Below are 23131 nucleotides of genomic sequence, written 5' to 3'. Positions count from 1 at the left end.
TTGGGGGTTCTGCCTGGCTACAGGAGGTAGCCTCTGGTAGTTTCTTTTATGGACAAACTTGAAGTGTTTGAATCATCCCATTGTGTATTTTGCCGCTAGAACTCACGGTAAATATGGCTGAAAGATCCAAACACAGCCGCAGCCTGAACACTGGGCCGCTCGAAGAAGCCCTCCCTCAAAATAGTTCTTTTTTTAACTTTAAATCCAGCTTCTGTGAGGTCTCGGACACAGACAAATGTGTACACCTTCTTTTCCAGAAGTTAACACAAGTGGCCTTGGCTGGTTCCCATGAGACATTGCTTCTGCCTGGACTGACTGTTGGTTGGCATTCCTATGAGAATCCTAGTCTCCTGTGGTCGTCTCAGAATCACCCATTAAGCTGTGCTTACAGCGTTCTAGATTTTCTCTAGCTGGCTTTTCCGAGCTTTTCTGACTTCTCCCTCCAAATCGGTTCTGTGACCTTCTATACTATATCATGTATAGTCATGGCACCAACTGCATCCCCAGTATCAGTTCCTGTGTTTGTTTGGACCTTTTGTGCCGTGACAAAATGCCTGACAAAAATGACCTGAAGAAAAAAGGATTTATTTTCCTCGCAATTGCAGAGATTTCTGGTCATCACAACAAAGAGAGCGTGGCCCAGCATAGTAGCCCACATCATGGCGATGGTGGCCAGGGGGTCTTGGGGAAAGAAAACATGCCTACAGTGGGAGGTTTCTCCCTCTCTGTCCTAGCAGATATACTTAGAGGTGAGCCATATTGGTCTCATAGGCGCTTCTTAAGTTGACAAGATTAGCTAATAGGAAGTCGTGGATTGGTAGGACAGCATCCTGTCTCATTTGTCTTGGGGAAGTTGTTCTGAGCCAAGCAGCTCTCTCTCGGACTAAGGAAGAGGAAGGCACACACCTGTCCTCTGCCAGCAGTGGGTGTCAAACGGGGCAAGCTCAACCTCTTTCCCCCTACTGAGGGCCATCTACACACCCATGCTCCCTGGAGTCTGGCTGACCTTCCTGGGGCCAGTTCCTCCCCCTCCTGGAAAACCGTCATCCTGCATTAAGGGATGCTCACTGGGATAAATGTTTTCAGTGATGTCTGTATACCCAGGAAAAGCACTGGTGCAGCCGAGGGAAATAATTCCGTGTGGGATGCCCAGAGAACGAAGCCAAGAGGACACCTGCCTCCAGCATCCTCGATCTGAGTTTGACACCACCTTTTTATCTTACAGCATCATTATCTTATACCACCGGAGAGAGCTGATTTAGACCATCTTACAGAGGAGGAAAGTGGAGTCCAAGAGAGGCCTAAAGTAACGAGGGATTTGGAACAGGGCTGTCTGGCTCCCCAGTTTGGAATGGCCAGGCCCTTTGTCATTTATTTTCCTGGGGTGGCAACATGGGTGACCCTGCTGGATACTTGCTCTGTGTCTTGTTTCCCAAACCTGGTTACATTTTAAGATTTTTTTTTTTTTTTTTTTAAAGCTCAAGGCAACTGGAGCTCCAGACCCATGAGCCACACCCTAATGCGTATGGCATCTTGCCTCAGCACTGCCACTGCTTGGGGTCAGCTCTTTTTGTAACAGTGATTTCCAGTGGTTGCTCTGGTGCCAAGAACAGGCCGGGAGTGGAGGACCTTGGTTTGACGGAGTCTCAGTCATTTATTACCTGTGAGACTAGCTAATCACTGGCCTCTGTGAGATTTAGGTGAACGGGGAAACCTTAATCATTGAGGACAGTGCCTGCCGTATCTCATATACTTGGAAAGTACGAGATCTGAAGTATCATTAATTATTATGTGCATTAATTATCATATTTGCAAAAGGGCCCTACCAAGGCCTGGGCATAAATGCAGCAATGAATAGCTGGCTGTTGATCCTTCTATCATAACCTGTGCCCTTTGCTTCCTTCTAGGAGCTTGGGCCCTTGCCACAGCCCAGCAGAGGCTGTAGAGAACAACCGTCAGAAAGTCTGGTTCCCAGCCCCAGGGTCCATCCCTGGATACCAGGAGTGGAAGCTTCTGCGAGGTAGCAGTGGCCAGCAGCGGTCCCCTCCCCATAGTGAACCATGGGTCAGAAGCTCTCTGGGAGCCTCAAGTCTGTGGAGGTGCGAGAGCCAGCGCTTCGTCCAGCCAAGCGGGAGCTCCGAGGCTTAGAGCCTGGGCGGCCAGCACGGCTAGACCAGCTGCTAGACATGCCTGCAGCGGGCTTGGCTGTACAGCTGAGACACGCGTGGAACCCTGAGGACCGCTCCCTCAATGTCTTCGTAAAGGATGACGACCGCCTCACCTTCCACCGACACCCGGTAGCCCAGAGCACAGATGGCATCCGTGGCAAGGTTGGCCATGCCCGGGGTCTGCATGCATGGCAGATCCATTGGCCAGCTAGGCAGCGGGGTACCCACGCTGTGGTGGGCGTGGCCACAGCCCGTGCCCCTTTGCACTCTGTGGGTTACACCGCACTGGTAGGCAGTGACTCCGAGTCGTGGGGCTGGGACCTGGGTCGTAGCCGCCTCTACCACGACGGCAAGAACCGGCCTGGGGTGGCATACCCTGCCTTCCTGGGGCCAGATGAGGCCTTTGCTCTGCCGGATTCCTTATTGGTTGTATTGGACATGGACGAGGGCACGCTCAGCTTCATCGTGGACGGCCAGTACTTGGGCGTGGCATTCCGTGGCCTCAAGGGCAAGAAACTATACCCGGTGGTGAGTGCCGTATGGGGTCACTGCGAAGTCACCATGCGCTACATCAATGGCCTTGACCGTAAGTGTCCTAGCCTAGGTGGCAAGGGGTGCAAAGGTATCCTGCCTGGGGAAAGCTGGGATGAGGGGAAGCAGAACAGGTAAAACAATTAACAGTTGGGAAGTCCTGGAGTTTACTGCAGGGGTCAGGGCGTGGTTTTGAATTCTGACTGAAGGCTTGAAGTTTGGGGACTGTACCTCAATTTTCCCATCTACTAGTGGCACGGTGGTCATAATCTAACTCAGGGCACTCAGGAGGGTCACGTAGGATGTGTGTGCTTAGAACAGTAAGGGCACTTGATAATGACCGTGAGTGCTGAAGACTTTTTTATGAAAGGACCCAACCTGGTCACAGCTGGAGAGTGTCACCATTGTCCCAGTCCCTGGGTGGGAGACCAGCTATCAAAGAAGATGTAGTGTTAGCAACTGTCATTTATTGCCACCTACTGTATGCAGGTCTGACCACCCAAATCCCAGCTCCTTCCAGAAGCTGTGAAAGGAGGTAAACTGACTGTAGCCGCATGGAAGTAAAGCCCTGGGTTATGGAATTTTGCCATTTTTCCAGACAACCAGAAATCTAGATTGCAAGAGCTGTCCCAGCAACTGCTACTGTGTAGTTGAAGTCAAAGTCCTCTGTGGTATGTTGGGTTTCACCCCGGCCACATGAAGTCCTTCTTTCCTCAAAATGCATGACCTATGAGGCAGTTTAAAAGTCACAGTAACAAACTTGCTGGAGGAGGACCGGCAGCCCCCGGGAAAGGCACGAATGACCGCATGGTCCAACTTGAATTCCAACCCGATGTCTGGCTTGCTCACTCATACATACTAGCTATTGTGGTTTGAACAGGAAACATCCCCCGTGGGTTCCATGTCTGAACACTCAGTACCCAGCTGATATGGGGGGTTATAGAACCTTCAGGAAGCAGAGCCTTGTAGGGGGAAGTGGGTTATTGGCTGGATGGATCCTGAGTTTTGACAGCCTAGCTTCGCCTTAGGTCAGCTTTTTCTCTGCTTTCTGACTGCAGATATCATGTGACCAGCTGCTTCCCACTCCCACTGTTAATTATACTTACCTTATCATGGGGACAATTTCCCTCTTATCCCTTCTCAAACCTAAGCCAAGGTGAGCCCATTGTTACCGGTTCCTTTTGACTGACCAGGTGCTTAGTCACAGCAGTGAAAAAAGTCACTAATGTCCTTGTCCTCCAACCCCCATCTTCAGACTTCTCCCATACACCTTCCAACACGTACAGAGTCGAGAGTTTGGAGCCCCAATTCCAGGGTTCGTTTTAAATGGGAGATATAATTGCCAGCCAGTGTGGCTGATTCCAGACCCCTTTCTCTTTTGAGAGAGAGAAAACAGAAACAAACAGACAGACCATAAAAAGCAAAAAAAAAAAAAAAAAAAACAAAAAACAAACAAAAAAAAAACCAAACAAACAAGAAAAAAAACCAACCGGAAGCATAGAGCTCTAGAACCATGAGCACCACCACCACCCCTTCCCCCTCCAGGCCGCTTGCCTCTGAGACTGAGCATTTCCCCATGCTTCCAACTGAAGTTGAGAGCCCCAGAGGAACACTCCAGAAAAAAGAAGCGGCAGGCAAGGCTCGACTCATGTAAAATTTGTGTTTGCCTGAGCAAAATGTGCACTGACGGTTTTCAAGGGTGGCAGGCAAACACAAAAATGGCCGGAGCTCCCAACAGGGGTATAATTGGCGGCATTTTTACCAGTGCTTGTTTCTGTGGTTGTTGGTGGAATGGTGCTCCATTTTCTGTTTAACTGTAATACCCTGGAGCAGATGAGTCTGCCCTGCAGGGTGATTCTATCATCACGGTGCCTTGTGGCAAATGTCCGGAATCCTCTTAGACGTGGTGAGGCAAACAAAGGCAGCAGTGAGCACTCTGGTCCAGCCCGGAAGTCTACTGCTGGAATTCATTCCGGCTTGCACCACAGCTCGGGAGGCTGTGTCCTGCACCTCTGTACATCCCCCCACACAGCAGTTCTGGGTCTACAGAGAGTCACTCTAATTCCCCAAGACCCACACTATTCATCTGTAAAGTGGGACATCAGTTTCCTTTCTTAGTTTGAATGTTAGCATCGAAGTGGTAGACAGGACTAAATGACATTGACAGCCGGGGCTGGGGGAAGGAGGAGGGATGCAAAAGCCTAAAGAAAGAACACTTCCTTTTGGTTATTGATCCTCTCCACTCTAACTGCTTGGTCTTCAACAACTAAGGCCCTATCATGCTGTCCCTGTGGCTGTTAGAGTCCGAGATCTCTGGCACTGCTGAAGGAGGCTGGGTGGGAAAGGCAGTTGTGTTCGATGCGTTTCCACCTCATGGGTGGGTCCTTTGGATGGTTTCTTCCTCCTCAAATGGGTTGGCTGGGCTTGGCAGAATCTGGAGCAGGATTCAGGAGGTGGAGGAGAGTGGGAGTAGTGGCTGTGGTAGTGGAGTAAGATGTCACAATGCAAGCCTGTGGCATCTCCTATTTGATGACAGGGTCAGTTTGTCTGATCTGGTGCTGGGCTGCTCTCCAGACAAGAGTGGTATCATGTAGGGTAGGCAGAGGAACGATGGCAGAGAGGGGTAGCTCAGCTTGGGACCAGCTCTGACTACGGTAGGACGTAGCCATACAGGACATAGAGGTAGGACTTATCTCCATACGGTGGAGCCTTGGACTGGGTGGTGATTAAAAAAGGGCTATGCAGTATATGTAGAGGGTGACCTGGGACAAATTCCACTGTGGATTCCAGGGAGGGAAATAACTTGGCCCTGGAAAGTCCCTGGGTAGGATATACAGCCCAAGGTGAAGATCTGTGGGTTGAAAGAATTCTGAGCCTTTGTTGATTGTGGACATGATAACCTGACTGGGGTTAAGGGATTGGATTGTAAGCATCATCAGGAATTTAAAAATGGCCCCTTGGGGTTACGTCCCTAAAAGGTCTCCTTCCTCAAAGCCTCAATGTCCCCCCTACAGCTTGGGGTAATCTGGCACCCCAGCATTGAGGAGATGTTCAGTAGTTAAAACCTATCCCAGTAATTACCCAGTTGAGCTAAGGGAGGTTCTCAGGGTCTTGAATAGAACAAAGAGTGGCCTTTGTACAGCGTTTTCCTCTAATGCAGTGGATGTTGTTAATAGATTACTGTTTTTCAATTTATGATTTTTTATGACTGTAAAAGCAAGCCATAAAAGGTCTTACCACACCGAACTCTACTCTACAGCACACGCTTGATAGGACAAGAGCGTCCTGGCCATGCAATTTCCTCTTGCAAATGCTTGATGCCCTGGTACCCCTTGTGAATAGAATTGATCTTTTGCTACACCGTGGAGTATACAGCCTAGTGTGTGGGATTTTACAGCAAAGACCTGCAGGATGCCTAAGGGGTGTAGCAGATGAGATAAATACAGTCAAATCCAGTAACATCACCAGGCTGTGTGTCTCAGTTGTCTAGGGCCGGCCTAATATTAGCTATAACGATAGCTATTATATATATTTAAATATTTATTTAATTTAAATATATATAATATTCAAGTATATTTATATTTATATAAATATATTTATATTTATAGTATTAATAATACTAGCTAGAAATACCTCGTTCTTCTGGGCTCTTTTCTAATCCCTTTATAAAATTAATCATCAGACTTAAAAGAGCTTAAGCATGTTGCTCAAAACCTCACAACTCATTGCTGAGGAGCCTGGATGCAGGCTGAGACGAATTGTACGAGATGCTTGTGGGGAGCCTAGCAAAGAAGGCAGGGGAAGACAGCTCAGGAGAGTCGGGGCTACCTGACTGTGTGGCCCTCTGGTGAACTCAGCTGAGATCCTGCCATCCTGTCTGGTGCTTTCTCTCCTTCGACTGCTTCTTTCCCAGCCTTCAAGGAACTCGGCAGAAGGCGCTGGAAAGCTAGGCCGAGTGCAGAATACAGCTCTGCCGCTGGCTGCTGGAATCAGGCACTTCTCACGGCGCAGGCCGTGTCACGGAAGGTGCCCCATGATGTTCACCCTTGGGGTGTGCCCTGGCTACTGTCTGGGATTGCTCCCTAGCCTGAAGCCTCCTCTTTCCATATGCTGGTGGCCGATTGCTGACAGAAGAGTGTTTTACTCGGATGTTTGGTTTGTGCTGTTTCGGGGGTGTTCTGCACAGAGGGCCCCTTGATGCTCAGGACCGACGTTTGGTTGGAGGATAGGAGCTCAGGTGTGGTATCCCGGGACTAGCTGGCTGTGAGGCCTCGTCCACCTGTGCCAAGCAGAAGGAGCTATATTTCCAGACGCCATTCCTAGATGGTTTAATCGATCTGCCAACAAGAATTTATTGGTGCAGCGGTGCAGCGGAGGAGGCTGGCAGCTGGCCAGGGCTTCTGGTATCGATGGGGGGGGGGCAGAGAGGTTTTCCACAGGATGACTGCAAGGACACCCTCCCCTTGTCAGATGGTGTTCCTGCTCCGTGCCGAGCCTACCGCCTTCCTGCTCGACACTCACGAGTATTGTGTGGGCAGTGAGGTCCTCCCAACTTCCTTAATGACTGGATGCGGCTCCTTCAGCAAGGTCCGTGTCTGACCTCTCCATCCTCTATCCATTGGCCATCCCAGCTCATTGCCAGCCAGAGAGACCCTGTCTCTGCACCAGCAGCGAGGACCCCAGGCCCCACTCAGTGGGGTCGCTCTCTTGGCTCACTCAGGCAGGGATGATGGCCAGGGAGACCTTTGTGACAAGTGGAGAAAGTCAGGAGTGAACGCATGCATGGCCCCTTTTAGTAGATAAAGATGGAGATTGGTTAACCGCTGTTCACCATGCAGAGCGCATCCAAGCACCCCCACTGCCTTCTCCGGTCCCCAGCCCCTCCCATCCTTGTCACCAGCCACCATCAGCAGTTTCTGGTGTATCCTTCCAGAAATATTTGCGACAGGGAATTTTTAGATCACACTGTAAGCAGAGCTCCGCTTCAGGGCTTCCTCCCCCACCTTAATGGATCTTGGCCATTGTTTAAGTATCGGTTACGGTAGAGTGGGCTCATTTCTTATTAACAGTTGCGTGTATTTTCATAGTATGGTTGTCTCATAATTTAATTATTCAGATCCCTATTTTGGTACAGCCAGGCAGTTTCCTGTAAGAATAAACCTTTAATCTTCATTTGAACTTCATTTATTTCCCCTTCCCACTGTTTAAGGTTCCCCAAGCCTCAGTTTTGCCATCTGTGCAGTGGGATAGTTAGAAGACCGTGCCAAGGGCTGTTGAAGTGATGCAAACGTGAAGTCCAGCCCGGCACATGGGTGGCCCACTGCAGGTGTCCCCATGGCAACTGCCACCACACTTTCAAATTTCCCATCATCCCACTGAGCTCATCTCAGGCACCCAGTGAGCCCTGTAGATGACTCCGTTTCCAGTTGACAATACAGTAGAGTTGCATGGCTGTGGTGCTGAGAAGGCTGTGGACATCTTATTGCACTGAGATAACTGTAGCCGTCCAGTCCAGCCAATCCAGACATAGGATGTACCATAAGAAGCTGGCTTCCTTGCCTACGTGGAATAGACCACGATTTGCGTCTTTTGTGGTAGTGCTGCTGCAGAAGGAGCTGACTCTGAAATGGAGACTAATTTAGCCTTCCTGTCTACCCATCCTAAAAGCACCCTGTGGAAAAGCACACAGTAGGTGCTCTATAGTGGGACCTGCACCTTAGTCTTCATGGTTGCCTGCCTTGTCACACCCATGCATAGGCTACACAGTAGGTGCACAGTAAACACCCATGAAGGCATTGGCCTCTCACTGCCTGAATAGTTTTTCTTTTTTTCTTTCACAGCAGGGACTGTGAAAGTCACAGTTGGCCAGAGAGCTGCCCGCGATCACTGCCCACCCTCTTGCAGTGTGACCCGAGCATGACCTGTCTCTTGCTTTTCATTGTGTGCTTTGCCTAGCACATCTGTCCCCACATTCAGACCAGCTGGGGGCTGTGTGATAGGCCAGGCAGCTCCATTCAGGACCCTGCCATTCAGAAACCGGACCACTACCTTTTATTCTGCATAAAAGGGACAGATTTTCGGCTGAGAAAGAGCCTTACACAGCTGCCACAGCCCTGCTTTGAGGGAATTGCCACATTTAATCGTCATGAACGGTCCCACACAGCCCTGTCATCACCAAGGGCTTTGACATGTAGATGCCAGTATCTGAAATCAGGTGTGGGAGGGACTGATGTCACTCTAAATGTCACTCTGGGCGAGTATAGTCTGGAGGTAGAGCTGGCCTCAGGATCCCCTGGCACCCTGGGGTCTGGGTCTCTCTACCTAGCTGTCACCTGAGGAAGTCATTTTAACTCTGAGCTCAGTTTGTTCATCTGAGAAGGAGAAGTTTATTCTGCTGTGAGGTGTTGGAACCATTGATGATGTATCAAAAGCGACCTGTCTAGTTCCAGGTACACAGTAGGGACTCACAAAATAGCAGACACAAAACTACTAGTTCGGCCTCTTAGTGTTCCGTGGATCGGAAGAGTGCTGTGTGGACAATTGCTGTTGGTAAAGTTTGGTCCACACTGAAATCAGAGGGATTTCACACAAGGGACGATGCTGGCATTTGGAGGTTTTAGGATATGCACCAGCGGGGTTCAGAGGCCATTTCATCACAGATGAGCTGGATGTGTTTGACCTTCTCCGGGAGCCGTTTCAAAGGTCTCCCTGCGAGCCTTGTCGAGTGTTTCTCTGGCAGGTATAGCTCCTGGTGGTGACTTGCCCGGGGAACATGTACTCAGCAAGGGCATGCCGACAAATGGCGCCTCTCCTGCTGTGGGCCATGTGATATCAGGAGGAGGTGATAGGCGGACAGACCAGCTACTGTTGGACATCAGTGGGGGAAAAGGGAGGAGGCATAGTGTCTCCAAGCATTAGGGTGAGAAGACGAGGGTTCCTGTAGCCACACTGTACAGGCAGTTATGGGATGATCCAGAGAGTGGGAGGACTTGCCAAGGTCGCTTACCAGTGAGCAGCAGGACCACAGTCGAAGCCCAGGCTCCAAAGCCTTTGAAGATGTTCCTGGCAAGAAACGAGAGACTGAATCACCAGTGTGGTTCACGGCTCTGTACTGGAAAGTCGGTGTGCTATGCAGGATATGGATATGGGGGGCTGGAATGCCAAGATCGGTGAGGACTAGAAGGACCAGGAAGGCTTTGGGGGGGAAGCCTTTAGCACAGGGATTCGACGTGCGTCTCCCTTCCTGCTCTTCTGACCACAAATACACACAGGGAGAGATCTTGCTGGATTCCTGGTGAGTCTTCCAGCCGGAAATGCTGCCTAGATCCTCTGCAGATGCTGGAATCAGATACTTGGACATGGAACCAACATCCGAACAGTAGGGGAAAGAACCCTACTGGGTACTGTATGGGCCACATAGCTATAGCTTTTTTGACTTCAATGTTTCTCAGAACCCTCACCAGGGGACTGACTGTAGGGATGGCATTTGTCCTGGGGGATCCTTCTACAGAACAGATTATGTGTGACCCTGTAGGTCTGTAGAAGTTCAAGATTCTGCATTTCTAAACAAACTCTGGGCTGATGACAGCGATACTGTATGTTGAAGGTATGGAAAAGAGCAGGAGTCCTCACGATCACATTGTGGCCAGGAAACCCTCACCTCCCATCTACCCCATCCATGACAGATCCCTGGCTGCTCAGGGCCTTCTGCTTGAGGGCTCATTGAATCTCCATGAAAGCCCCCTTTGCCATCCATGAACGTATTTGTGCATGGGATGTTGGAGCTCAGGAGATTGAAAAGCCAGCTCAGGGAGACTGTCTAGTACTTCCTTGGTAATTCACAGACTCGATCCCTGAGGGTCATGTCCAATCTTCTGTGGCGACGGCTAGGCCGCTGCTATAATATGCTCTGATGATACTGAGGTTGGTTAGTAGCCTGCACTGCCACAGTCTCCTGTGTTCTCTTAAACCGGGGCCAACCCACTCCACCCATTCTCATGCCATGGCGATGGTGGCCAATCCGAGTAGGAGGTGAGCAGAAAGCAAGGAATGAGCGAGCCTATTTACAGGGGCCGTTTCAGTAAGTGGGGAGAGCTGCAGCCTGCAAGGCTGGCGGCAGGCAGCATTTATCTGCCTTCCATTGGGGAGCCAGCTGATTCGTCCTGGCTTGTCCTTTGGTTAAGGCAAGGGGGTGGTTAGCATGAGTTACAGTCTGGCCCAGACACTAATAAGGCTGCTGTCTGAGGCCTTCCATAATTCAAGGGAAGGCTGTGCCGTGTAATGGCCTTCTTCGTCAGATCTTCCGGGACTCGGGGCCTCCTTAATGATTTATTTGCCTAGGATGAAATTAAGCCAAGGCAGTGTGAGCTTGGAAAATACTGCCTTGCTGGCTTTCCCAGTCTATCCTGTTCAGGGGCCATCTTCTATAAATAGAGCTGTGAGAACCCTGCTTTGTGACCTGCCTGCTGGGAGCCCTGACAGGCAAGGGCTGCCCTACCACGGGCCCCCTGAGACCACACCTGGCTAGCACGTGGTCCCCGTCTTCCACCAACTCAGCCTAGAACTCCACTGGGTTACAGTGGGGGGACAGGTACTAGCAAAGACTTATCTTTGTCCCAGTTTCAATGCTTTCAAAAACAAAAAGGTTATTTTTATGTGTGTTTTGCCCACACATATACACATGCATCATTTTCCTGTCTAGTGTCTACAGAGTTCAGAGGAGTGTGTCTGATCCCATGGAACTGATACTGCAGAGGCCTGTGAGCTGCCATGTGGGGACTGGGACCTCTGCAAAAGTAACGAATGCTCCTAACCTCTGAGCCATCTCTCCAGCACCCAGTACGTGCTTCTGAGTATCTCCATTTGGACCCGGCCTGAATTTCAGTCCTTGCCCTCTGTTGATGCCTCCCCCCATAGTTTCAGAGGGGTGCCCCAGAGCAGAAGCAGATTTGCTCCTGGTGTTTAGTGAGGTGGTGAGGCAGTCCTTAGCCTGAGGCTGGGGCCCTTCTAGCAGGGCTTTGTGGATGGCTGCCACCAGGAGTGAAAGGCTAGAGTCTAAGTTAGGCCATGTGCTAAGAGTCAGATGGGATGTTTGTTTTAAGGCTTGTTTGGAAATCTAGAACCCAGAAGAGCCCGGTTACCTTAGCGGGGATGTGAGTGTTAAGAGCACGTTAGAATTGCAGGTGCTGGTGGTGGGCACAGGATTGGAGGAGACTCTGCCATTCTATCAGTGCCTCAGCTACACATTGGCCTCAGACTCTCCCCCTAAACCATCACCAAGTTTGCGAGTGTCTCTCCTCATCGTTTGGGTGCCACTTGGCTGCTCATTGCCCCGTCCCTTCCTTTGTATATCGAGAGCTTTAATCTGTCCTAGGTGACACCCTATTTCTCTGGTCTTGATCTTAAGTTCTTGGTCCCGGCTCAGTAGCCCTCTGGTTGTCTCCCTCTGGGAGGGTCTCTCGGCTGGCCTGTCCCCTGTGGGCATCCTCAATTTGTGCACTTGGCACCCACATCTCTTGGAGCAGTTGAAATACTGTGCTACATATCACCTGCTCAATCGGGAATGCCCAATGGCCCTGAAACGTTCCAAGCTTCCCAGTTAGTTTGGGTCAGAAGCCTGGCGCTGGCTAGAAGCTAGCCGTCCGGGATGCCCTGCTGGGAAGAGTGTGGACAGAGCAGAGCAAAGAGTGGTACCCTGAGTTTCTAGAAACAGGTGGGGGAATGTTGTCCAAGGCAGAAGTGAAGGTCTAGTTTCCAAAGCCTTTTCCTTGGCTCTGAGACCAAAGGTATGCCTTAGCAGAGTTCAACTGCTTTCCTTTCTGAAGGGAGAAGGCGTCTGGGCTACCTAAGTGAAGTGTTGGCACCACTATTTGGAAAGGTGTCCATACCCTACCCATGTCTCCTCAGGACATTCGCAAGGCCTCTAGGTCAATGGGAGGTGTGTGGAAGCATTGCCCAAAGCCAGGTCCCCAGAGACAGTCCCATTCTTGTGTGTCCTTCTGTCCCCTCCAGGTCAGTCGGGATATTCTCAGGCCCTCAGGTATCTGCATCTCTTTGCCATCCCATTGCCCTGTGTCTCAGCTTCTGGCCCTTGGTGGGTTCTCAGTAAGTGCTAATTGCATGAATGGCTACCTAGTTGAGAGTTGGGACAGTGATATGAGAAGCAGCCATGACCAGATCATGGGAAAACGCTCCCTTTCCACAGCATCTACAGGAAGCAGGAACGCGCACGCTCCTCACCAATGCGTCCCAGTCATTGATACCCAGTAGTCTGTGCTGGTGTTTGTACTGACACAAGCCTGAGCCAGGCGGCTGCAGTGAGGCCTGGTTTCCACCGCTGTCCAGCCTGCCCTCAAGATCAGGACGGGTTTTGTTCCTATCGTTTTATTGTTTTTGTTTTTTTCTTCTTTATCAGCAGACCACTCCATGACTCTATTCTCCACTACCAGTTGTGTGTTCAGCGTTGGGAACACTGTGATGACAGTTTGAGCAAGAAACTGACTGAACAGCACTTAAGTAAATAAACGAGCGTTTATGGTCAATCTGGATATTGAGAAGTGTAATTAAGAGAATGGAGCGAGAAGGGGTGGCTGGCAACTGTTATGTGGGAACTCCGTGGGGATAGGGACCGAGAGGAGCCCATATGATGAGGTGGAGGAGGCCAGTGAAGGTTATAGGGAGAGCAGCTCGGTGGGGATGAGCCTCTTGCCAACAACCCTGGACACACTGGAAAGGGGGTGACACGGGACTTGGTGTCAACACTGCCTGTCCCTCTAGTCCACTGTCTGAAGAAAGGGTATTCGAACCTCATTTGAGGACAGGGCTGCCCTTCTCTCTTCCACAGGCATTTGCCTCCTGATCCTACACAGTGGCTCATGGTAAAGCTGTTGAAGAGGCGCCTTGGTGAAAGTCCTTACTATTTTCTGTTCTACCCACAAGTTGGTTGAGAAATCAGTGCCTGGGAGACCTGTTGGGGTTATGGTGAAACTCAGAGTAGAGCTGGAACCCTGCTGGTCGTTCTTCTCATCTTGCTTCTGTTCCGAGCCACATTCAGGGTTCAGTTTGGTTTGAACAGAGTTCGTTAGGTTTGCTCAAAACCATCTAGAGGTCCAGCCCACAGACGCCTCTGTGGAGTGAGGGTCTTTTATATGAGCTGATCTCTGGCTAGGTGTTTGCGTTTCAGTTCCTCCCGTCCAGAGGAGTGGGCAAGTAATGCAGGGTATAAGCCAACTAGGTCTACAGTGCTTCTAATTCTTTATATTTTCGGGGTGTTCCGGGGGAGGCGGTGCCAGTTCAAGGCTCTGTTAGATAGGTTCTCCCTATGCTTTGCATCCCCCAAGATGAGGGAGCCCCGCGGAGAGCCTGAGTGTCTTTCACCTCAAACTACCCAGAGTGGTATGGTGGATCGAGAGCTTCTGTTTCCTTTTTGGCTGACACAGGCAACCTTCCTCGACTGCCGAAGATACTGAGCCAGAATGGATTGTTCAGATGTGTGAAAGGGAAGTTAAAATGCGCTCTTGCGTTGAACTAAACTTGGCGTCCCCTGAGTGCTGGATGTGAAGAGAAGTGAGGGAAGTCTCCTGGATGGGGATCCAGGAGACTGGAACGCTGGTTCCAGCTAGGGCAAAGGTCTCTGGGTGCGCCTTGGTTTCCCCATCACGGGAAAGACATTTGGACATAATCCCAAGGGTCTCTACCTTTCCGTTATCTCTGCTGTTGATTGTCTGCACCGTCTGACTTGATCAATAGTTTTCAAGCCCATGCTGTGACCAGGTGGCCACAGGTGGCTTCTACAATGAAACAAAGCAGCTCTTCAGTTCCCGGGCCGCCCTGCCCACATTCAGGTGTCCTCCAACCCGCACAGAGAGTAGCCACCCTATTAGACAGTGGAGCATCAGACCGTTCCCACCACCCAGGAGTTGAGGCTTTCAGGACTCTGGGGACGACTGTGGGGGCTCATGGACAGAGCAAGGATATGGTTTCCCTCAGGACTACTAGGCACAGTGTGGACTTCAGGTGTGCTCCTTAGGAGTTCTTTCAGGGCTCGAGAGCCAGTCAGGGAGGCTAGGAGTAAGAAGTTTGTTCAGTCAGGACAGGAAACCTTAGAAAGCATACTAGGTAGGGAGGAGGCTGACAGGAGGAATGCCAGGAATTCCAAGGCAGCCCAGGGTGGTGAGGCCCCAGCTGCAATGTAGCGGCCACTGCCCAGAAGCCAGGATGAGTGTGTCAGCACCTAGCTCTGCCATTTCCTCAAATCCATAAGCCCACTGAGCTTCTTGGTAGGCGAGAGGTGAAGAGTAGACGTGACGGGTTCTGGGGATAAAGTAAAACAAGACCGAAGAGTCCTGCGTACCCAGGTAGGCCACCCACAGAGCAGCATACTTAGTTCTGTGATCATACATTCTAGCTCACGTGTGTGTGTGTGTGTGTGTGTGTGTGTGTGTGTGTGTGTTACAGTGTATACTGTGACTTTAGGGTAACACACCACACACACACACACACACACACACACACACAAACACACACACACACACACACACACACACACACACACACACACACACGATACATTCTCCTCTGTGACTTTAGGGTATCTGTCCTGACTTTTTGTAGGGCCAAAGAGTATTTGGAGAAGGAGACAGTGCGTTCCTCCTTTGTCTCCTGAACACCCAGCAGCCTCTCACAGTCCATGCGGTCCCTCCATAACAGATGGCACTGTTGGCTGCTGCTCAAGGAGGTGAATATTGTCTTTATTCTTCCACTCTGACCCCTGTGGCCTTTGAGCCTCGGATTCATGCTCGATCGAGACTTGCTGAACACTTTCCTTGTCTGCGACACATTTGAGCATCTGGCCGGGTCTGGATGTCATCCTCTGAACCCCTGGCTCACCTCAGCTCTGATCCCTACCCCAACCCTTCCGTGTATAAACAAATCCAGGTCAGAGGGCAGAGGCCAGAGCTGGGCCTCGACAGCATTTCCCCCTGGGACGTCTTGGTGAATAGCAGTCTGGAATCAGGTTTCACTGTTGCCCTCTGAGGCTGAGGCACTGCCGAAGGTGGCCATCCTTGATTTGTTGCAGTGCTGGCTACACCTCAGCCCTAGGCTCAGTTTATTGCTTAGGTCCAAAGCTGGTTTTCTTGAAGTCCCTGCCACTGGCAGGCAAAACAGAGAGAGAGAGAGTTAAACTCTTGCCAGGGAAAATTGTAGTATAGGTAAGTTAGAGTCACCAGCTCCTCCCCAACCAGTGTCTTCCACAGTATCTGTCCCTGCTTTGACCTCAGAATGGTAGTTGGGGCTTCTCCAAATTTGGCTTTAAAGCTGGGTTTAGCAACCTGTATGTCCAGAGCTAGGCTTGGGACCCTAGACCTCTCTGGACATTGGATTATTTTGCATATCCAGGGTGCTTGAAAGGTACATGGCCTCTCAAGGCTGGCTTACGGGTTCATGAAGACCTCTGCTGTCTCCATGCTTCCTACTCTCCCGTCCCAGAAGACGAGGGGGTAGTCCTCATGGTTCCTGGGCATGTCTAGCAGGGTACATGCTAAAGACTAGAAGGCTGTAGCTAGGGGCTGAGGCCATTGCCCAAGCTCTCCCTCTTCCTCCAAGAAGACCTAGGAAGATGGGTGCTCTTGAGTGGTCTGCCTTACCAGGACCAACTTGCCTAGCTCTTTCTGCCATTACAAGAGCTTGACCTCCCAGACCTCCTCCTGCCTTGGCCTCCACACCTGCTGTTTCTCTACTCCCTGCCTGGATATCACCCCTGGTCAAAACCATCCTCCCTCGAGGCTCTGAGATAGATGATAGCATAACATGATGATGCAATTCTCTTTCATGACCTAGTCCATACTGTCTGGCTGCTGGACCGCATTTGCAGTTGACAGAAGGGGGTTGACACTCTCCTTGTGGGACTAGGCCATAGCCAATGTCCCTTTCCGATGAGTGCCAGGACTTAGGGAAGGTCTATAGCTAGGTAGGAAATCTGGGCCAGGCATGCAGTGCAAGCTGTAGGACTCAGCCATGGGACACTACCTGTCAAACACAGTAATCGTGGCTGAGAAGCTGAGCCATTCTGAGGAAAAAAAGATCAAGCGTCGCCATCTCAAACCCGCGTGGCTTGTCTCTCCCCAGAGGCCACACTAGTACCCACCAAGGTAGACAGCAGACACATAGTAAATGCCTCTGCTTTTCCAGTCCCACGCTTTCTTTTACCATAGTCCAGATTGAAAACATCTAGAAGCTGTGCTCAGAAGCAGGTGGCTGCTCAGCTCGGAGCTTATGTCTCCCCCACCCCAACCCCCCTACAGTCCCTTTTCTCTCCCTCCCCCTCCCCTTCCAGGCTCTCTCCACACACACCCTCATGCCGCCTAGGTGGCTGCCCCAGCCTATAAATCAAAACAGTCCCCCAGAGACCTTTGACCTAAACCAGATGGCAATCCTTTAAGCTGAGTTCAGTAGCCCACGGTGCTTGCCGCTACCCCCCTCCTTGCTTGGGGCTCTTGTAGGCAGCTGCCCTGTCAATCACTGATAGTAGCTGGGGGCTGTGACCATTCTTAGGTCCTCCAAGGCATTGTGGCTATGCTTCATTAAGTCACACAAAGATCCCCTGAGGGTTTGCAATGTGTGCCTCCTATGTCATAGTTAGCAGAGTGGCTCATTGCCCAAACTGGCATGGTCCAGGTTCAGGCCACCTTCTCTTTCTAGAGGCCCTGCTTGGCCACACACCCTCCTGCTCCCTTCGTGTGTCTTCATTTGTGCTTCATTCCTTCTATAAGCATTTTCTCTCTACTTTCTGCCACAGGGCCCGGCAGTGTCCTTGTTACTAGGATTCTCACAAAAAGCTCCTCGTTGGATAACCATAGGAACGGGGCTAAGGGTACCTGATGGTGACCCAGAGAACACTGAAGATGGAACACATTCTTTGTCTCCAGGGCAGCTTCCCTGAGACTGGATGAATCTCGTTTTGTTTTGTGACAGGATGGAAACATATCCCAGGCAGTCCAAGCTAGCTACCCTGGAACTCTGAGCAGTCCTTCTACCTCATTCTCCCTAGGGAGTGCACAACAGGGCTGACCACCGGGTCTGCAGGAGCTGGCCTAGGTGGACAAGCTGGTATTTGCAAAGGAGATGTGGCATTCTGATAGCAGGAACAGCCCATGGTGGGGGGCAGGGAGGGGGAGCGGAGGCACGGGCACAGGGGAGGCAGTTTGGTGGGGTTCAGGATCACCTAGTCGGGAAACACATCCCACGGTGAGAGTTTTGAAGAGTGCCAGTGGATGTTGAGTCTGGTTGCTGGTGATCCAAACCACTAATCCGTAGGTTTAAACAAAACTGGATGTTTGCTTTTCTTTCATGGAAGAGAAGTCGGGAGGAAGGCAGTGTCAAGCACCTGCTTAGACTAACTGACTGGGAGATGGTGCTGGCGGTGTCTGTGGCTGGCACGGGGCAGGACACTTTTGTACTTACAACCCTGAATGATGGGTTTTTCTTTAGAAGCAAAAGTTTGGTTCTGCTCAGTGAGCAGGAAAATGGAAGTGACCCCAGAGCTGAGATTTAAAACTGTGTCATCTGCTGAGAGAGAGTCAGAACTACAGCGGGGTGGGGGGTGGGGGGGGAGCGCAGGGAAGGGAGGAGTGGGGAGGGCGGGGGAGGGAGGAGTGGGGGAGCGGGGGAGGGTGCTGAATCTGCTTTCTGCTGTGGGGACAGGAGTGGCTCAGCGGTGTCCCACCTCTGCAGGCCCTCTGGACCCCCCCCAGGCCTCTCTTGGAAATGGACAGGCGGGCGCTCACGCTGATCTGACCTGTTGTTAGAGCTGCCTTCTGGGAAAGCTCCCATCAGGTCACTAGGGGACTCAAAAGAGCCCAGAGTGACAGGCACCACAAAAGCACACATCATGGAAAATCCTGCCACCGGGCCGTCTACGAACCCCCTTATTTATGGGGTGCTGCACCCCACGATTGATGAACCTGAACACCTGCAGACCACGCCAGGCCCTGTGTGCCCTGTGCTCTTTCCCAGGCAGACAAGCTCATGACAGAATTTAATTTATAACACAGTCACCATGAGACGTTAACACCACCAGAGACCCAGACGCGCGCGGAGGTCCACACCTGTTAATTCCAACCCTCGGAGATGGAGGCAGTGGGATTACCGCAGAGTTCCAGGCTGGCTTGGGTTATAGATTAAAGTCTAAAGATGACAAATACAACCACGAGATGTGACCAAAGTAAGGGGTGGTGAAGAGAGAAGCCATAGCGAATGTTGGAAATGCATGAGCTAGTGGGAAGGTACGAATGGTTTACTGCTGGAATTTTCCATCGAATGTTTTTACCCGAAGAGGACACGGGCCTGAAGGAGAGACCCTGAGGAAGGAGGTCTATTTGACTTCAGCCAGTTTAGCCAAGGTTGTCTCTGGCAGCCTGACTTTTGTTGCTTTTTCCTCCCTTTTGTGTGTGTATTTGTGTGTGTGTGTGTGTTTGTGTGTGTGTGTGTGTGTGTGTGCATGTTTGTGTGACTGTGCACGCACACACACATATATATGGAAGCTGAATGGCTGACCCATCTTAATGCTTTCCAAATCCATGTGTACGAAGGAATATAAAGGCAAGAACTCTGATGTCCCCAGCATGCTCAGTGTGCCCTCACCCCTGTGGCCGCAGCTCTGCCGTGCCCCCCTTCTACAGACAGTGCCTAGCCAACAAGGTAAAGCCTAGATTTGTAGAAGTTAACACTCTATGTTCCCCCGACGCAGGACACAAGGGAGCTTGTACGACAGCTCTGAGGGGCATTCTATATCAGGGCTCAAAGGGAGTCTAAGGGAGGACCTGCCGCCCATTGAGGGCCCACTCATTCATCCCTCGCTTGCCTGCCTTCCTGACCGCCACAACTCGGTTTGATTTCCTACAGTTCTCTCCCAAAACTACCTTTTCCTAGATCCTCGCTGATGTAGTCCGAGCTAAGATTGGCCCGGTGGAGCAGTGTCCCATGGAGCTGCACAGAGGCAGTCCCCATACACATGCTTGGTATTCAGGGCACACATAGGGCTGGACTCACCCATCAGCCACCTGCTTCCCTGGTGGCTGAATGAGACTCTGTAGGAGGAGTTTGGAAGGTTGGCGCTCAGGCCTTTCTGACAGCCTCAGCCTCCCGTATCACGGTTGAGTCTAGTCCAGCTAGATGGTGACCCTCAAGGGGGGAAAAATCTGAGAAATCCTTTTCCCTTCTGACAGGTCAGTGTCTGTTCCCAGCATTGATCAAGTTTCCCCCACCTTTATGAAGGTCGGACAGAGCACACCACCCCTCAGCCTCCAGATATGATCCAACCCACACGCCCAGCAAAACAGTCCAGAGGGATCCACCAACCTTAGAAAGGGGAGAAGGCCTTGGGTGGGCAGAGGTGGTGGTGCTGTCCGTCCTACCAAGTGGGGCAGAGTCGGGAGAGCCTTGGCTGGCAGGAGGATGAGGCTGCCCCAGAAAGCGGAGTCTAGGGTGGGACCTGAGTGAGTCTGAGCGGGTCTGAAGGCTCCTTTGCCTATCATTTCCTGGACCACAGCGATATCAGCCTTCCTTTTCCCAATGCTAGGAATGGTGGGATGGAACTTACAAGCTAGCCAGGCAATCTGCCAATGACCCGGGCCACGGCCTCTCCAACACCCCAGCCTTGTAGTGAAGTCTCATAGTAGATATCTCAGCTGAGGCTGATGGCTGCCGGTAGCCTCAGGGTCAGGGGCCAGATGAGGGAGGGATGTGCTTGGACCACGCTCTCCCTTGTTTTCTGGGGAATTTGTCAAAAGCTCGTTATCTCTGAAAAACCAATTTTCAGGGATTTCACGGGAATCGGTCCAAAATCTGTGGGCGTTGACAGCTCTGCTGTTAATCAGCTCCTCGACCTTGGGAGAGTCCCTTCAGGGCCTGTGGTGGGATCTCTCTTCTTGCTTCTTACAAAGCAACAGGCTGGTCAGAGCATGCGCCCTGCCTGCAGGAATGAGTGATACTGGTCAGAGCATGCGCCCTGCCTGCAGGAGTGCGTGATACTGGTCAGAGCATGCGCCCTGTGGCTGTCTGTGAGCGATACTGGCCACTGGACCTGCCCCGAAGCCAAGTGCTTCTAATTGAAGAAGCTGAGCCGGAATTCCCATCCTACCCTGCTGCTTTGCCTCTCACAGAGGGCACGGAGGCCTTCCAGAATTTACCTCCCCAGCTCTGCTCCCCCAGCATCTGGTCATCTGGTTCCGTTGTGTGGTTGGGTTTTACCCATTTTTTTTTTTTTTTTTTATTTTACAAACTTTCTTATGTATTGAAAAAAATCGCAAGTAAACATCATCTACCAAAACGATTCACTTTATGTCCCCGTTTCACACTGGTTTCCAATACCTATGCTCCGTCTTTGCTCGTCCCTTTACAGTTAGCCTTGCTCTCTTTCCACTTGTACTGTGCTCATGGTACATCTGTTCACGTCTCTCCAGGTAGCATTGGCTACATTCCACAAAATGAGGGAGAACAAGAGGGTGTTTTTTTTTTGTTTTTTTCTTCTCTTTCTGAGATTGTGTGACCTCTCTCAATATTATACATTATACGCCCATCAGTTTTTCTGCAACTTTTGTGATTTTGTTTTTCTTTAGCCCTAACTAGTACTCCACTTATATATGTGCCAAATTTTCATCAGTCATCCATCTCTTGGGGGACAACTAAGTTGACCAATTCCTGGCTCCAGTAAATAAAGCAGCAGGAATCATGGGAGGGCAAACGGCTCTGTGGTAGAGGGCAGTGTTCTTGGGGTAGATGCCCAGGAGTCAAATAGTTGGGACATATCCTATTTCTAGTTTGATTTCTTTTAAATCTCCAAACATTTCCACAGTGATTATATTAATTTTTAACCCCCACCAACAGTGGGCTCCTTTGCCCTCCACATCCTCTCCAATGTTTGTTGTCAGACTTGTTGATGAAAGCCATCTGACTGAAGCATCTCCACGCAGTTTTCATTTGCATGTCCCCTGATGGCTAGGGATATTGAGTGCTTGTAAAAAACAGTTATTGGCCATTTGTGTTTCTTTGTTTCTGAAAATGGTATTATTTGCTTCATTTGCCCATTTGTTGATTGGCAGTTTTATTTCTTTGGTGTTTAATGTCTGCAGTTCTCTGTAAATTCTATTTACCCCTTGTCTGGTGTGTAGCTGGTAGGCATTTTCTCCCATCCTGTGGGCTGTCTGTATGCTGATAGTCTGCTGCTTTGCAAAAACTTGTTATCTTCACATGCCCCATCTGTTAACTGCTCCGGGCTGTCACTGTGCTGCTAATGTTCTCGCCTACCCCAGTATCTTGGGAGGGTACCCCCATGTTTTCTACGATTCAGTATTTCCAGTTTCAAATTAAGGCCTTTCCCATTTTGAATGGACTTTTGCACAGGGTGAAAGATATGGATCTAATTTCATTCTTCTGCAGGTTGAAATGCCGTTTTGCCAGCACCATTGTTGAATAAGCTCCTTTCTCCAGCGTCTGTTTGTGCCTCCTTTGTTGACAGTTAAGTGGGCATAGCTTTGCTTGCTATGCTATTTATGGGTCCTGTATTGTGTCCCATTGGTCTACTTGTCCGCCAATACCAGAGTGTCTTTATCACCACAGCTCTGCTGTGTAATTTGATGTCGGGCATTGTAACACCTAGAGCAGTGTTCCTACTCCTTAGGACTCTTCTGGCTACCCCTGGTCTCTTGCGATTCCACCTGAATCCTTGTTTTGTCTAAATCAGTAAAAGGCAATATTGTAATTTTGGTAGGTATTACATTAACTCTGTAAATTAAGACAGAATTAGTGCCTGCTTGTTCTGCAGTTATTTGCTGGGTGCTTCCTGTATAGGAAGGGCACTGAGAATGTGGACCAGCAGGGACAAACAAACCAGCCAGTCACCTGTCTTCGGGAAGCCTCTGTGTCACCGGTAGAGATAAGCAGTCGGTGTAAACATGAAACAAAGTTTTACCAAATGATAAGCCTTCTAGACAAAAGGTCAGGAGAAGAACGGAGCATTGGAGGCTGCCGGAACTGACAGTGTAAGTGGTTAGGGAGGGCCACACTGAGAAACGAACAGAGCGAAGAACCCAAGTCAAAGAGAGGAAAAGAGTCATTTGGTTTTCTCAGAAAGAGGCTGTCATGGCAGAGCTGCCAGCGTAGAGGATCTGAGGCACGTGACAAGATGTGGACGAGATGGAGTATGGGGCCAGAGAGGAGCCAGGCACAGAGATGGGAAGGTCAAGTACAGTGTCTCTGAGTAGGATTCGAGGTCTCCATACACTTTGGGGATAAGAAGTGACATAATGTGCTTTAAATTTATAGAGGTGGGGAGCAGGAAATCTGGATTTGATATGAAAATGGGGCCATTAGGACTGACCGTGAGGAGAGAAGATGACCACAAGACTTGGTGTCCAAGCAACCCACACAGGGGA

General features: G+C 50.6%; 1 protein-coding gene across 1 annotated transcript in view; it reads left to right on the top strand.

Moving 5' to 3' along the window:
* Nucleotides 1–23131, top strand: part of Spsb4 (splA/ryanodine receptor domain and SOCS box containing 4) — a 70898-nt gene that overhangs the window by 18622 nt on the left and 29145 nt on the right. Inside the window, exon 2 of the mRNA XM_032910676.1 lies at nt 1908–2754. Coding sequence (XP_032766567.1) covers nt 2061–2754 — 694 coding nt within the window. The 5' untranslated portion in view covers nt 1908–2060. The remainder of the gene's footprint in view (nt 1–1907; nt 2755–23131) is intronic.

The sequence above is a fragment of the Rattus rattus genome, chromosome 8, assembly GCF_011064425.1.
Source record: "Rattus rattus isolate New Zealand chromosome 8, Rrattus_CSIRO_v1, whole genome shotgun sequence".
In the NCBI taxonomy this organism is placed as follows: domain Eukaryota; kingdom Metazoa; phylum Chordata; class Mammalia; order Rodentia; family Muridae; genus Rattus; species Rattus rattus.
The sequence above is the reverse complement of the archived record's forward strand: the minus strand, read 5'-3'. Positions and strand labels throughout refer to the sequence as shown.